The 16,923-nt window shown below is 37.3% G+C and overlaps 1 protein-coding gene across 2 annotated transcripts in view; it reads left to right on the forward strand.

Moving 5' to 3' along the window:
• The window catches only part of MAP3K5 (mitogen-activated protein kinase kinase kinase 5), a 295,163-nt gene that overhangs the window by 175,701 nt on the left and 102,539 nt on the right, over positions 1-16,923 (forward strand). For both annotated transcript variants that reach the window (XM_056126083.1, XM_056126084.1), the window contains exons 8-9: positions 6,324-6,483; positions 10,571-10,724. In XM_056126083.1, coding sequence (XP_055982058.1) covers positions 6,324-6,483; positions 10,571-10,724 — 314 coding nt within the window. The remainder of the gene's footprint in view (positions 1-6,323; positions 6,484-10,570; positions 10,725-16,923) is intronic.

A 16,923-nucleotide genomic window follows, 5' to 3' on the forward strand; every position in this document is an offset into this window, starting at 1 on the left:
TAAGTATCTTCCCTATCCTTTTCTGAGACTATAATCTATATGGTGAACTCAAACTTTTCTTAAAGGATGCTGCATATTAAATATATTACTCATCAGGAGAATGTATTCTTCAAGAAAATTCTTGCTAAACAGAAGAGATAATGAAGCTGATAATGATATTGTGTAGAAATAACGATCCTACCAAAGATTATCCTGGATTATAACTATGATCATTAAGTTAAAAAAATGATTATTTTATGTTTGCACGTGCCTTTGCTGATGCAGGGAGGGCCCTGTAGGCCCAGGCAGCTTGGCCACAGGCCGTGTCCAGGGCCACTGAATGTATCTTGGGGGAGTAAGGAGTGGAGGAACGAAGCCCGCAGCACCACCTTTTGTCTTGGTGGATAAAATTGAAGAAAATATTTTATATGAACCTTCCTATCATTTCTCAGCCAAATAATTTATGTGCCTACAATCCCAGAGGGATCTCTGACCCCTGGGTCTAGGAAAGCCCCAGCTGTCCCCAGGCTGAATTCAAAGCAAGTTCAGCCCACTTTCATACCCACTGGGGCAATAAACTTCCCATTGTCCTAGCTGAAGAAGGTGGGGGAAGCCAGATGAAGCTATCAACCCATCTCAGCAATCCCCCTTCCAGCAAGAGATAGTGCAAGAGACAGTACTTTGAAGCTCATGTTGAGATTTTATCCCTTGTCCAGCCATTTGATGGAAAAAAGTGATGGACTGGGACTCTTCAAAAGTTGTTTCTGGAAGAAAATGTCCCTTCCATACCCCTGCCCTTACTTTGTAACCTGGTTTATAGCAGGCCATGTATTTTGTAGCATACTTTTCAAAAAAATTAGAACCGGGTCCCATCTTCCTAGAGCCTCAGTCTGCTCACACAGCAAGAAGAATAAAGGCACCAATTTTTCCTTAGAACAGCTAATCATGAAAGTGTGTCTAGACTTCAGATAGCTTGAGATTTTAATATTTTTCTTGACAGAGTAATATAAAATTTAAATGGGGAAAGATATTTAATGTTAATGATAGCAGGAAAAAAACCTACTATCATTGCTGTGTATCTTGATGAAAAGACTATGATGATAGTAAAAGAAATACAGGTTAAAATGATTATTTTTAAAAATTCCATTTTGCCATATTTTTATGACTTCATAGCTACTCACAGCTTTCTTTCTAGTCATAAAGGAGCAAATGTGCCTAGGCCATCCTTTGTTCTTATCCCCTCCATAAGTCTAGATGTCAGTGACACAGTTAGCATCCCCAGGAGTGAGAATACCCAAAAGAGAGTTGTAAAGTTAGGCTGTGGAGAAAGCATCATCTCCTGTGAAATAATCTCAGTAAAAATATTTCAGCAGCTTAACATCTAATATCCAGTTAATAGGAGTGATAGTGACTGGAGAAATAAATCTGACAACTTCATCAGATACTAGTAGATGGTTCCCAAATATTCCTTCTTTAGCTATATTTGAAAAGTCAGTGTCATAGGGAAGAAAATATGAGTGGATTGGGTAGGTTAAAAGAGACATGAGAAACTAATGCAGTCAAGGATCCTTGATCACATTCTGTTGTAGGAAGAAATGGAGCTACCAGGCTGGTTGGTAAACTCAGGTTTCACTGCACTAGTGATAGAGAAATCATGAAGGATTAGGGGTAGCAATTACACGTAGGTGTGGTTGAACATCAGGGTTAGGAGAATGAGACCCATCATTGTTACTGGTATTTGGCATATTGGGTACACCACGGGGAGTTTGCCAGACTCTGCCGTGTGGACAGGTTACATTTGGTAGCCTGCCAGTTTGTCCAAAGTAGGAATGAGATGATAAGATGTCGCGCAGCTGCAAATGCGGCCGCGTGCTTCCAGGAGCTGGGTTTTATAGTCTCTGAGTCTTGGCCGTTGATGGGATTACACAGCGCCAGGGGACCAGTTGGTGGGTGTGACCCCTGCCTACTGGAATTTGGAGGATCTGGGTGGAGGATGCTCAGCCCCAATCCAAGCAGGCTTGAAGATCTCAGTCCCGGGATCCACATGCCTTTGTTCCTCTGCTGGTACCTTCATGCGTGTGGAGAGTGGTCTCAGCATGGTGGTGGCTGGTTCTGGAGGTCTTTAGCTGCCGGAGCCCTGATCAGGGCAGGGAGGGAAACTCAACCTGCTCCCCTCCAAGGGTCCCCGGTGAGGACAGCCAGGCACGGGGGCAGAAGACTCTGCCTTGAATATGGCACTTTTTTAAAAATCTCAGGGCTAGAACAAAGGAGACGTTACTGGACCTGCTAGAGGCAATCGACGAACAACAGGATGGTCGGGATCGTTGTGGTTGAACATTATCATAAACAATGAACAGATGTAAAGCCATCCCCTCAGGGGAAGTTCTTGGAGATTTACTCAAGGACAAAATCTCATGTAAATGCTCAGCACTCTAGATTCCTGCTAGGAGAACTGTGCAAGGGCAGAAAGGGTGTGTTGCTCTCTCCTTTCCTTAGCCACTATCCCTTTAAACAAATATCTTAAATTTACTTCTTAATAATATTTCTAGTCATTTTGTATGGAGACACTAAGAGATACATTAAGCTTAAAAGCTGGCTCTTTCTGGGGACATCTTGCTATATGTTGCAGACTACTGTCCTCAGGCCAGGGTAGTCTTTTGTAACCCCAGCAGGGTCCTTGTTCAGTCACCTTTTTGGGGTCAGAGTTTGTCCCATGACTGTGCTTTTAACTTATACTTCTTATGGTGCTTATTGTATCCCTTTTTGATGCCCAGGTAGCTTATGGCTTGCCCTGGATCCATCGTTGTCCCTCACCACGAACCCCCGACCCCTTTTGGGATGTTAGTTACTAGAGGCAACTGAAGCTTAAGTCAAGTAAATATGTTGAATTCACAGTAAATATTATTCAAAGTCAATTAACTTCCATGTTACAGAAACATAGATTGTCTTCCTGTGTCTATACAAAAAAGGACATTGCACTAAAATGAATTATACAAAGGACATAGGGAAAGAGAAATGCAATATTTCACTTATATATACAGTATCCACAGCCCTCAGAAGAATTTGATTTTACAAGTTACAGAGTCTGATTTGGGGATATAAGTGATTAACAGATGGGCGGGGGAAGAAGAGCACAAAAGGTAGGTTAAATATAAACATGGAGGATTGGGAGCCTCTGATGGAATTGGGAGTGCCTCGGGAGCACTGTGGTGGGAGTAACAATAAACCTAAACTCCCTCCGTGGAGAGCAAAGACAAACCGATGTTATTTCTTAAAATGCTTAGAACTGTAATCCAACATATACTCTGTACCACCATGGGCTGCATGACCTTTGATGAGGTCCTAATCATATCTGTGCTTTTTTTCTCCTCAATATAAATATATAATATATAACTGTGTTTTCACATAAATTTAAAGTGTTCCATTTTCAGTGTTTTGTTTTTGCTTGGAAGTCACAATCAGCAGTGCTCAGGGGCTACTAGTCCTGACTCTGCTGGAAGGGTAGTGCCCAGGAGTCCATGAGGTGCTAATCAGCAATTCAGCCTGGACCTCCATCATGCAAAGCATATCTCAACACCTTCATCTCTCTCTTCAATGTGAGTTACATTGTCAGTGTGTTTTGCACAGTGGTAGGCATATTGAATGTTTGGTAGAGGCTCTGTTTTTTATCTTTATTCACTAAAATAATCTTTATCTTAACAGCAGCTGAAAATGTAAAACTATGATAAAACTTAAATTTCTCAAAACTTCAGTTCTTAGAAGTCATCAGTTCCAGTTAGAACATTGTCAACATTTAGGTAACCTAGAAAGAATATTAGACCTGATACCCGATAACCTCTCAGTATCTATATTGCAAACCATAATGCCCAAAAATGATGGGGAGGGAGGGAGGGAGGGAGAGAGAGAGAGAGAGAGAGAGAGAGAGAGAAAGAGAGAGAGAGAGAGAGAGAGAGAGAGAGAGGTCCTGCTGTAGAGACAGGCTTGGGGGGTAGGGGCATGGTGGAAGGGAAACTGCAGACATTGGTGGTAGAAAATGTGCATTGGTGGAGGGATGGGTGTTGGAGTATTGAATGACTGAAACATCCATGAACAACTTTGTAACTATGTATCTCATGGTGATTCAATAGTAAAAATGTTATTAAAGCATTGGATAAGAAAATAGTATTTAGACATTGTGTACACATTTATAAACTTAGCAAGATTTTTGGGGGGGAGGGGAGAAAATATCCAGAAGGTTAGAATTTGGTAAAAAGGTATAATTCTATTTAAACAGTAGACCTTTGTGGGAATAGGGGGTACCATGCCCTATAGGTGCTTAGATCTTACTCCTGGTTCTGTGATCACCCTACCTGTTGTACTATTACTCCAGCCCTCAAAACAGGCCATTTAACAATTGGGTCCTATGGATTAAGACTCGGTAATGAATAGCTTTATAACTGTGTATCTCATGGTGATTCAATTAAAAAAAATTTTAAAGAAAAGAGGGGAAAACAACTTAAACTGTAGCCTGGAGCTAAGCACACTATTGGTTTTAAGTGGAATTATAGAATTATAGAAGGTAGTGTAAGGTACTTTTTAAAGGTTGTTTTCCTTTAAAGTATAAGGGCCTGTCAGATATAGAATGACTGCATTCATTTGTGATATATATATATTAAAAGGATAATATCCATGACCAGGGTAAATGGGGTTAGGAGGATTTGTCAAGGGTTGGAAACTACCACAAGTGTGTGGGGGGCTGAGGGTAGGTAATATAGAGAAGAGATGACTATGACAATAATAGCTGGGAATGATCAAGATCTAGGGTTAAAAGTAGGTAAGAATTTTCTTGATAACCTTTCAGTATCAATATGGCAAACCACAGTGCCCAGAAGGGGTGGGGGAGAGACAGAGAGAGAGAGAGAGACAGAGACAGAGACAGAGATAGAGAGAGAGAGAGAGAGAGAGAGAGAGAGAGAGAGAGAGAGAAGAAAAGTGCTTGCCAAAGAGGCAGGCAAAGGGTGGGGGGTGATGGGAGGGAACCTGGGTATACTGGTGCTGGGAAATGTACACTGGTGGAGGGATGAGTGTCGAAATACTGTATGATTGAAATCCAGTCATGTCATTACTTTGTTATGGTCTGTCACTGTCACTCTCCTCCCGTTGTTCATCGATTTACTCAAGTGGGCCCAGTAACATCTCCATTGTGAGACTTGTTGTTACTGTGTTTGGCATAACGAATACGTCACAGGCAGCTTGCCAGTCCTTGCCGTGTGGGCGAGATACTCTTGGTAGCTTGCTGGGCTCTCCAAGAGGGCCAGAGGAATGGAACCTGGGCCGACTGGATCGGCCGTGTGCAAAGCTAACGCCCTATCCGCTGTGCTATAGCTCCACTGTATAAGGGTCCCTATAAATAAATATAGTTTGTTTAAAATGAAATATTTCTTTTAATTAAAGTATAGGGTAAACTTATTACTCTCAGAAAATATAAATTATAAAATATTTTATTTACCTCATTTTTGAAAGCCAGAAGAGAGAATTTTAAAGAACATTTAAGAAGTTAGAATATTTATAGCAGCATATATAAATATTTATAAATATTTGTATTTATACCTCAACAGACCATATATTTTAGGAATTTCCTAGTTTACTCGATAGAAATTTATTAGCTTTTGTTTTGAATAAAACCTACATGTGTACCTTAAGGGTCAGGGCAGGTAGCCACTGTGGGCTCATCTCAGTTAATATACCTAGTATCTTAATGTTATTAAACAATTAAATACCTAATGTTTCTATATAAATATATTTTTAGTAAAACATATATGTAGACATAATAAAGTACAGGGCAGAGACAAATAATGTATCATGAAACAAAAACATACTAGAAGAACCAGCTCTGTTGTTGAAAAGATATACCACTTTGAGTCATGTTACAAAGCAGTACTAATCAAGATATCTAAAGCAGTTTCCTTATTTTTTTCATTTTATGACTTTAATAAGTGCTTTTGACAATAAAATTTATTGTAGTGTTAATCTTGAAAAATGTGTATACTCTATAATTTATACAACTGTCAAGAGTTTGAGCATATCTTCCTTTTAATTCACTAAAGAATATATTCTATAGCAGGGAAAGAAATTGGCTACTCAACAGGTATTTGCTGTTCTGACTTTCTAATGTAGGTGCATACAAAAACACATAAAAATTCTGGAATTATTTGCCAGCCAAGTGATAGTTGCAGGTGTGTGGGTTAAAGCCATTTTATGTTTTAATGTGAAAGGAAGAATGAAAATTAATTTTGCTTTTTGATTAAAAGTTCTCTCTGCCTGCCTGCTATGTGTTTATAACATTGTGCTTGTTCATTTTTTAGGAGTGAAGATAAGTAGTCTTCTTGGGAAAAAGGGAAATTTGGAAAACCTCCAGAGCTACTGGGAAGTTGGATTTTTTCTGGGGGCTAGTGTCTTGGCCAATGACCACATGAGAGTCATTCAGGCATCTGAGAAGCTCTTCAAACTAAAGACACCTGCATGGTAATAGTAAAAAATTATGTGCTTGCTGAATTTAACAAACAGCTCTTATCAATAGTTTCTCCTTTTTTAAAATTTTTGTTGCATGAAAATTAAATTATTTTATTTTTATTGTAGAATAAAATTTAGAATCTAGAGGAAAAAGGGATGTTAATAGATAAAATGTATTAAATGGAAATTCTGATGACTTTGGCATACGTAATATTTGCTGGTCACTAACTTCGTCTTTCTATCACCTTGACTGGTCTACTAGCCGAGCCTGAGCAGTGTCACCTACTTTTTATGCATTGGTCTCAAAATTTCATGTTCCATCAGCCTCCCAAACCTCTGTTCCAAACACAGGCCCTTTGTTTCTTTTATGATCTCACCTCAGTTTGGGAATTCTCATTCTTCTTTATACTTGGGATTATTGTGATACATTACGGTGTTTCTCATGTAGGCAAGCTTTTCTAGTTTCTGATTATTCTTAAGTGTGTACCCAAGTTTATCATGAAATATCTGTCCGTTGGTGAAATAGAAATGAAGTCCCACCTATATTTCAGGCTGTTTGGGGAAATGTTAATTTTATATATGTAACAGTTACATGTAATTATGGGGTAATTGACCACTGTACATGGCTGTACATGAAACTGAAAAACAAGACTCAGAGACGTTTAGGTCCCAGACTAATGATTTATTTTTGTTAATCATGAGCTAGCACTTAATCTGTAAATGAAAACAGCACTTTTATTTGTAGTGTTTAGGAAATAGCAATCTGGAAGATTCTGTATAGCAGGACTGTATAAGTGCTCTGATGCATAAGAAAAAAATATCCTACTTGTATTAGGCAGAAATATGTATTACCTCCTAATGATAAATGAATAAAGTATTTTTAAAAAGAAGATAAAATATGCAAAAGGAAATGATTTCTGCACATCAGCATAGTGGTAAATTGTCCTCTTTGATCTGAGGTCCTATTTGTTCTTTTTTGAGTAGGCCTACATTCTCTCCAAACTCTTCAGATACCAGATATCAAGATACTGGTTTAATGAGGGCATGTTATCATTGGTTTTCAGAATCCAGTCTGCTAACTAGTGCTGGATTGCAGAAATTTCCTGCAAGTCTTTGTAAAAGTGTTTGCCACTTAACACCAGTAATGCCTGGATTTTGTAGTGGTACCGTTTTATTCATATTTAAATTTCGATTGATAAATACTATAAATATGGCTTTAGTTTTGATTTCTGCCTTCATGGTCTGAGAAATGCTCCTCCTATTTTCACTGTTCTGCACATATTAGACAGCTAAAAGCTACTAATGGGCTTTTGTAAATCCAGGGTACCAACTGGTATGTGTATTTATTTTTGCCCTATAATGCCCTCACTTTGTTTTTGAGTGCTCCTTTTATTAAACTTAATTCATTATTTAAATTTGTTATCTCTTTGTCATCTCACATTTTCATCAGAGGAACTGTTGTGGGGTGAGCTGTGTACACAGGCAAGTCAGGACTGAAAAGTCTGCAGGAACTCCTGCTTAGATTGGATACTACATCCTGACAGTTTCACTAAGGAAGTCATCAAACTGCTTGATAATGGATGGTATAGGACCTCGTTCTGCCACCTAGATTTTTGAGGCGCTGTGGTTTCTAGGACTGAGGTGAATTTATGCTCTGCAAGAAATTAAGTCAGTCCTAATCTCCATCTAGGCTCTGGGTCCTTGTCTTTTGTCACAGCAGATTTTCAGAAAATAGGCAGTGAAGGTATCACTTTTACTTAAGGGGAGATGAGATACATCAAGAAAGAACACTTTTTTTTTTTTCAGAGAACAGAAGCCAAAAGTAAATGAAATTATATACCAAATAGAAGGCATGGAGTGGCACAAATTGAAAGGAAAATATTACACACTCAGGAAAAGGGTATAGGCAACTCCTGAATGGACTTCTCTGAATTACTTTGGGTAGCTGATTATATAGGATTGGATTTTTTCCCCCAAACTACCTCAGCTTAGACAAAAAGATCTTTGGTAGGGAGTTAAGAGAACTTAGAGATAGTATAGCAGGGAGGGCACTTACCTTGCACAGGACTGACTGGGTTCAATTCCTGTCACCCCATGCAGTCCTCCAAGCCTACCAGGAGTGATCCCTGAGCTGAGTCAGAAGTAAGCCCTGAAAACCTCCAGGTGTAGCCCCAAAACAACAAGAAAAAAGACTTATCAGAGCATCTTTCCTAACTTAATTATCTCTGAACGAAATTTAGCCTTTGTCCCGAGCTAGCAGCAAAAGGACTTATTTTGAGAATGTATCTTCTTATCTTTCCAAATATGTTCTGAATATATGGGATTTTGTCTCTGCAGATGTTTCTTGGTGTTATAGCTTCTGAAATTTATAGCCAAGTCCCCTACCTGACCTACTCCCTTTTACACATTTGAGGAGATAACTGAGGTAGACTGTCACGGTTTCCTGAAAGATTTACTTTCATTTGGATCTCCTTAGCACTTTTTTTTTCCTTGTAGCACTCCAGTTATCTTTCTAAACTGCATGACTGACCCTTGTCTTTCCCCTGAGATCCTTAAATCAATAGTTTTAACAGCTCCTCACTGCCTAAGGGATAAAGTCTGCTTTCTGGGCTTGGCAAACAATTTTAGTCATTCCAAATGCCTCAGCTCTTGTCACATTCTGAGTTTACTCTACCCTTTATTCATACCAAGCATGCCATTCTTAGCTTCATGCACTTATGTACCAGCACATACTGAGACTGACTCTTCCAGTGCTCTTCTCCCTCTCAGCAACACATTCCTAGTCGCATCTGCTTCTACAGCATACCCTGACTTAAAACCTTTTCCACACCCAGATGAAAAACCATAGGTGGTGGTATATACATGTATTTTGTTTTTCATTTAATGGAATTTTCTTCATTTGTTTCTCTGTATTAATTATTTTCCTATTGATGTTGATTGTGTAGCATTTATTAGTCATCTCTATAGTTATGGCCCCAATGATAGGTATTTTATGAAGTTAAAATACCTTTTACATTTCTGTCTCCTAAACACTTATGCAATTTGAAAACAGGGCTATACTGCCATGACATGTCCACAGTAGACATTCTACAAATTATTTAAAGTGTAAACCAGAAAATGAGTTATATGCAGCCGAATTTGTCATTTCATTATGTTGAGCAGGAGACTGAAGCACAGGTGCAAAATCTTTGGTTCTGGGTGCCCTAGCTTCCATTGATAAGAAAATAGATTTTTAAAATACCTTTTAATTTTTTTATTTTCATATTAATCATGATTTACAAAGTTATTTATAGTTGGATTTTAGGAATGCTATGTTGTAGTACCAATCCCATCACCAATAGGAAACAGACATTTTAATCATTAGTTGAATAATCACAAAACAGTGCCGTAAGTTCCATTAACTTAATGTTAACTTCCATAATTATATAGTTTACTAAATGTTTATATTCCCATTATCTTCTCATATAATTATCTTGCACTTTATTTCCTTCCAACATTTTTCTCTTTGAAAATATATCAAGGAGATAACTTTAATAAGTTATAGCTCTGTCTTACCAAATTGATAACCTTTAGGTTATAAATTTTTAAGTTTTAACTATCTTAGCAAACTTGAGAATATTTATATAACAAATAAACTGAGTTGTTTCAGAGGGAAGCTATGATCTTTTATGAAAGGTTTACTTTGAAAACTTTAAAAGAAAGTATATTTTAAAACAAATGCATTAACTACCACTTTGAGTGGAATATAGGAATTACTATAAAGGTCATGTTTTTAAATGTTAAAACATTTTTGTTAACATTTAAATGTTAAAACATAATTGTCTCACCTAGTCTAAATAACTTAAATCCTAGGCACCATTATTCTCACCTTTAAAATAGGAACAAAATAGCCTACTTCATTACGTTTTGGTGAGATTTAAATGAGATAACGTGTGAAAGTACACAACATGAAGCAATAGTGTTGGTGAATTGATGACTCTGAATGCATAAATACTAACACCATATTTAAATTACCTTACTGGATAAAATAAAATATATGTAAATAGATGGTTCTAAATTTGTATGTTAATGTATTTTAATGTATTTTCAATTTTTTCAGGTACCTCAAATCAATTGTAGAGACCATTTTGATATATAAACATTTTGTGAAATTGACTACAGAACAACCTGTGGCGAAGCAGGAACTTGTGGACTTCTGGATGGATTTCCTAGTCGAAGCCACAAAGACAGATGTGACTGTAGTTAGGTTTCCAGTGAGTACTCTTTGTTTAATTTGACTTTGTGAACATTCCTTCTATAGTTCTTATTACAATTTTTAAATTTTTATTTTTGGCTGTTGGATCATACCCAACAGTGTTTAGTCCCAGTTGAGTGCTGAGGTAGGATGGTTCTCTCCCTATGATGCTAGAGGCACCATAGGGTTCCTGGAATCAAACTGGATTCATTTGCATACAAGGCAAGCACTTTAGACCCTGAACTACCTCTCTGGCCCCTGGTTTTTTATATTTAAAGAACATCTTGCACAGTGATTGTTACAGTATTATTGTATTAATTTAATTTTCATGCCTTTGAACAGCCATCATTTGGTCAATGTATTTGTTTTTGTAAATTGGCTTGATTTGGTTTATTTTTTAAAATAATTTCTCAAAATCAAAAAGAGATGCATATATTTTGTATTTATGCCTTAGGATTAAAGTGATTCTTTGGATAAACTGTAAAAGTATACATTCAGTGTATCTTAATTAGATCAGTAAGATATCTCTTCTTATTAGACAAATGGTTTATTTTATTTATTTGTTTTTCCTAGAATTTGTTTTTAATGAGGTACAGTTACAGACTTACAAACTTTTGTGCTTATGTTTCAGTTATACTATGATAAGTACACATCTCTTCACTAGTGCCCATTCTTCACCACCAGTGGTCCCATATCCCTCCCACCACCCCCACCCCACCACCCCTACCCCAAATGGTTCATTTTAATTCACACTAAAGTTTTGTTGACATTGTCATCAGGATAATTGGCATTGTTCTCCTGTGTTTTTGTTTTCTTTGTCACTTGTTCCTGCATGGATTAGTTTCAGATGTAGAATCCCCAATCACTATTTACAGTGCTTTAGATCTTAGTTGATGATGACTCATAGGTTCTGGTATATATTGTCTGATCTCTATCAGACTCTAAATATGTATTTTTAAATGTATAATAGGCACATACAACACATACTTTAAAAAATATTTTGCTCATCCAAGCTTTACCATCTCCATCCTGATAATTTTCTGAATTTCATTCAGAGCAGTATAGGTTTGGCATTCAGCTCAAGAATAACTGGCAACTCATTCTATGCACAAATCTTTTCCCAAAGCAAGGCCGTAATTCTCTCTATTAGAGTTCTTGAATCTCAATCCTCCTTACTCAGATGTGGTGGCAACTCTGAATTCCTTTTTTAAAATCTTTTTTTTCTAACTTTTTTGGATAGGATCATCTGTTCCATGTAATTAAACCCATTGTTAAAATTAACACGCTTAACTCTGCTTCCAGAAGCCTCAGCAGGATCCTTAGTTGAAAAGCTTTTCAAAACTAAACATTTCAATTTTTAGCTTAGATAATGTGTAGCCTAGGAAAATGCTGGTCTAGAGTACGCTGGCAGTTTGCCTTTCACTGGTGCTGTGTGTAAAAAGTACACTGCTGAATGAAGTGTAGAATTGAGAATTTAATTTACTGTTGACTTGCTTCATGGGCTATGAAAGGAAATCACAGATGTTGGCTATTTGAGTTAATTTCAATTAGCTTAAGATGAATTACTCTGTCTTTTATAAATAAGTGAATGTAAGAAATAAAATTAGAGAATATTAAGAGATACTGGAGATATAAGAGATAGTTGGAGGACTTGAAATGTGTTCACAATATTTCATGTCTTGTTGCAGGATGTTCTAGTAAGAGTTTGAGGCACAAGGACTTTTTAAAAGGCAACTCACTTTATTCAAACAATGGCTCTGAGAATTCATGTCCAAAATCCAAACTCAAAACAATAGACAACCAATTTATATAATCTTAGTCCTAAACAAGCAAGTTACTGAAGCAGGAAGTAGAATTATACTAGATAAGGACAGTCCTTCCCCTCTAAATGGTTGACAAGACCCTTACCCAGGAACTTGCAGGTGTCTGGTTCAAGGAAGAACCACTTCCCTCTTCTGTCACATTTTGAGTGCTCTCATTCCCACATTCCACACTCTTGTGGATTTCTTCCACACTCTGAACATCACTGGGTGTTGTAGTTCCCTGTGCATCATAGTTCTGATCTTGGAAGCCCTTAGCGCCAAAAGAATAGGTGAGTATCCCTGGTATCCTAAGGTCTGAGCAGCATTGTATTGAACCTGCTGACCCTTTTGGCCAGGAATGACTGGAAGGGCCTAGGGAAGCATATTAATACTTTGTACTGATGGGTGGTAGGCATGTAGGGATATGCTAGATTATTTTATTTCTATATTCTTTAATCCTTTAATTTCAAAACACCCAGGGAAATAGTTCAAAGATCTGGAGTGCATGCCTGGCATTCAGAACCTGAGATCAATTCCTGGTACTACATAGTCACTGAAAACGACTATGTATGCCCTGGTGATCCCTAACACTGCATTGTTGAACCCCAGAATTGATCCCTGAGGCCTCCAGAACACCGCTTGGAAGTCCATCCCCCTTAAAAAGAGAAACACTAAAGGTGCATTTTGTCTTGGAGATTTAGGAGCAACTCAACTTGAAATGTGTTTCTCTGCCCTCGCCCTCTCCCCTCTCCTCCCTTCTTTCCTCTTCCCCATCCCTTCCTCCTAATCAGAATTTACTTGTAATCAGAAATTACTAGACATCACAAAGATGTGGGGGGAAAAGTGACTGATAATAAAGAGTTATAAATAGTCAGTAGAAGCAGACCCAGAGGTGATTCACATATAAGATACCAGATAAGGATTTCAAATGAATATAATTATTATTTTTTTAAAAAGAGAGAAAAACATAGACAAAGTGGGTGAAATAAGGAAATATTACAACTTGAAAATAAAGTTTTTAAAAAATTTTAAGTGAGGAGTTGTATTCAAATTGCCCACATCCCAACCTAGGGTATGTAATTCCTTTCTCTTCTACTTTACAGGACTCTTTTTCCTTGTGAGAAGCCTGTGTTCATATCAAATGTCTTGCCTTTTCTTTTTACCCTTTTTAATAAAATTTTTTACTTAAAAAATTCTAGTAAAAAATGTTTTTCATAGATATCCAGATTTCTGAGAATTCTTAAAATGAAAGGAACTGGACTTTGTAACTGCGTTTTTAAAAGCAACAAAACATTTTATAGCATTTGACTTGCATGTAGCTAAGCCAAGTTCTGTCTAAGGACCCACATATAATCTCCTGAGACCCGCCAGAAATGGTCTCAGACCACAACGGCATGTGACTCAAACCACCTCCACCCCAATCTGCATCCTATGCTTGACCCATCTAGAGAAAGAGAGATTTCTCATGCTGTCATGCTCTATAACTCACAAACTCATCAAGTACAAATAACACCTTCTATAACTCACTCTTAGGTTGTTGATATTGATTAGGGGGCAATGAAATCATCTTTTAAAGTGGAAATGAATAAAAACATATGTCTTATATTAAAAAATATTTAATTTGATTGTTCTCATTTATCTCACCACTAAATATTTTTCCAAAAAACAACCATGATTCTTAATAAAATAAAGCAGAAAAGGGGCCAAGTGATAGTATAGTGTGTAGGGGGTTTGCTTCGCACATGGCCAACTTGGTTTGATCTCTGGCATCCAATATGATCTCCCGAGCACCACTAGAGTAATTCCTGAGTGTAGAGCCAAGAATAACCTCTGAGCATCACCATGTATGACCCAAAAAAAACAAAATAGTAATATAATAATAATAATAATAATAAAACAAAAAAAGTTTCCCTGCAAAATGGTTTGAGTGATCCCATCATTTATTATTATTTGGATTCAATTCAGTTCTTTTTCCTTACCTTTTTCTGTGTATTTTTTCTTTTGTTCTTACATTGAAAAGTAGGAGACCATCAACCTCAGTATCACCTAATAATATCAGGCAAGAGAAATAGGTATGCAGATTCTGTAGGAGTTAAATTAAATAAGCTCTTGTTAAGTTATTGATCTTTCTCCCTGCATAACATATGTGAAGTTAGTAGTTAATTGTGACATTGACTAAAATAAAAGAATGATAACTAAAAATAAGAGTGTGTCTGCTCTCAGTTGTGAATGATTGGTTTTTAAGCAAAATTACCTCCATTTCCTTGTCTTTACTTTCTTTCTGCAACTATCATAATATCTGCTTGCAAATTCCTTTCCTTTTCTCATTTCAGGGGCAGATTAGAAACCTCACCAATCACTAGTCAATGATAGTTACATTTTTTTATCCTCAAGATAGGAACACATATAGCAGATTTTTTTCTATTGGAAATATTTGGAAGAACAATTTAAAAAAGATAAAAGATCAATGAATACCTTCAAATATTAAGAAAATGTTTCAATAGTGTGTCCTCGGAATTAGGGAACATGTATTTTCTAATTTCTTTCATTATGTACTACATCTTTTTGAGATGATGTTGTAATTTACAATATTGTTAATCATAATTTCATGCATATTCATTCCAAAACCACATCCACGTGCCCACTTTCCTCCACCACTGCTCCATCCACTGCCCAGTAAACTCAATTCTGTGGACCAACTCTTTAGTTCTGCTTTTTGACATTTGTTGCTTCTTTACTGTGTCTATTTGTATTCTACAATAAAAGAGATCTATCCCTTTCCTTCTGACTTTGCTCAAAATAATACCCTTTATGATGGGTATTTGATCACTGTATAATTGAAATCCAAGCACAAAAATTTGTAAGTCTGCAACTGTACCTCATGATGTCTCACTAATAAAAAATAAAAATAAAAAATAAATACCCTTTAGTTTCATCCTCATAGCAGCAACTAGCATGATTTTATCCTTTAATCGGCTGCATAGTATTCTATTGTGTAAATATATCACAAATTTATTCATCCATAGTTGGCTTTTTTCCATATCTTAGCTATTATACCAAGTGCTGCAAGTGGCATAGGCATATATCCTTTTAAATGAATGTTTCTGTGTTTTGGGGTAGATGCCTGAGGCATATGAGAATTCTATTCTTACTTTTTTGAGAAATCCGCATATCACTTTCTATAGAGGTTGAACCACTGTTCCCAACAACAGTGAAGGGGTACCATTGTAAGTATGTGTTGGTTGGACTTTGGAGTTGATTTACCTGGCATGTTCCTAATTTATAATGTGTTTCCCTTTGTTTTTACTATATATTTATTTGTGTTATATTCTATCTTATTTTTATAACTGGAGCCTGACAAAGAATTCTTTTGGACATTGTCTATTCCCCATTCTCTAGTTTTATGTACTTTTTCCCCCTCCACCAGTGTACATTTCCCACCACCATGTTCCCAGTAGTCCCCCCCTCCCCATCCTCCCTCCTCTCCTTTGTTGCAGGCACTTTTCTTTTTCCTCTATTTTGGGCATTATGGTTGGCAATACAGATGCTGAGAGAAAATCATGTTTGGACCTTTACTTGCTTTCAGCACACCGCCTCCCATCCAGGGCAGTCACTTCTGACTATCACTGTCCTAGTGGCCCCTTCTCTATCGAAACTGCACTCTCCCCCAGCACTGGAGGCAGGCTTCCAACCTTGGACCAATCTTCCTGGCCCTTGTTTCTACTGTCCTTGGGTATTAGTCTCATACTATGTTCGTTGGATTTTTTTTTATATCCCACAAATGAGTGCAGTCATTCTATGTCTGTCCCTCTCTTTCTGACTCGTTTCAGCATGATATTCTCCATGTCTATCCATTTGTAAATTTTATGACTTCACCAATACCACTCCTGGGAGTATGTCCTGGGGGCGCCAAAACACACAGCAGAAATGCAGTGTGCACTTCTATGTTCTTACAGCACTGTTTACAGTAGCCAGAATCTGGAAACAACCCAAGTGCCTGAAAACAAACAACTGGTTAAAGAAACTATGGTACATCTACACAATGGAATACGATGCAGCTGTTTATTAACTTTAAAAATACTGCCAGAATAAGATTGGGAGACAATAGAGCAGGTCAGGCGCTTTCCTTGCTTGCAGCTGACCCAGATTCAATTTTTGGCACCTGATATGGTGCCCTAAGCCCACCAGAAGCGATCCCTGAACACAAAGCCAGGAGTAAGCCCTGAGCACCATGGGATGTGACCCAAAAACAAAATACTGGGATGGGACCAGATTAGCTAGGCAGTTACCTTGCATACAGCCAAGCCTGCCAGGACTGATCCCTGAGCACAGAGCTAGGAGTAATTCCTAAGCAATGCCAGGATTGACCCAAAAGCCAAAAATAAATGGACAAAAAACACTGTTAGGGTAAATACA

Source organism: Sorex fumeus, unplaced genomic scaffold, assembly GCF_029834395.1.
Source record: "Sorex fumeus unplaced genomic scaffold, SorFum_2.1 ptg000061l, whole genome shotgun sequence".
NCBI lineage: Eukaryota > Metazoa > Chordata > Mammalia > Eulipotyphla > Soricidae > Sorex > Sorex fumeus.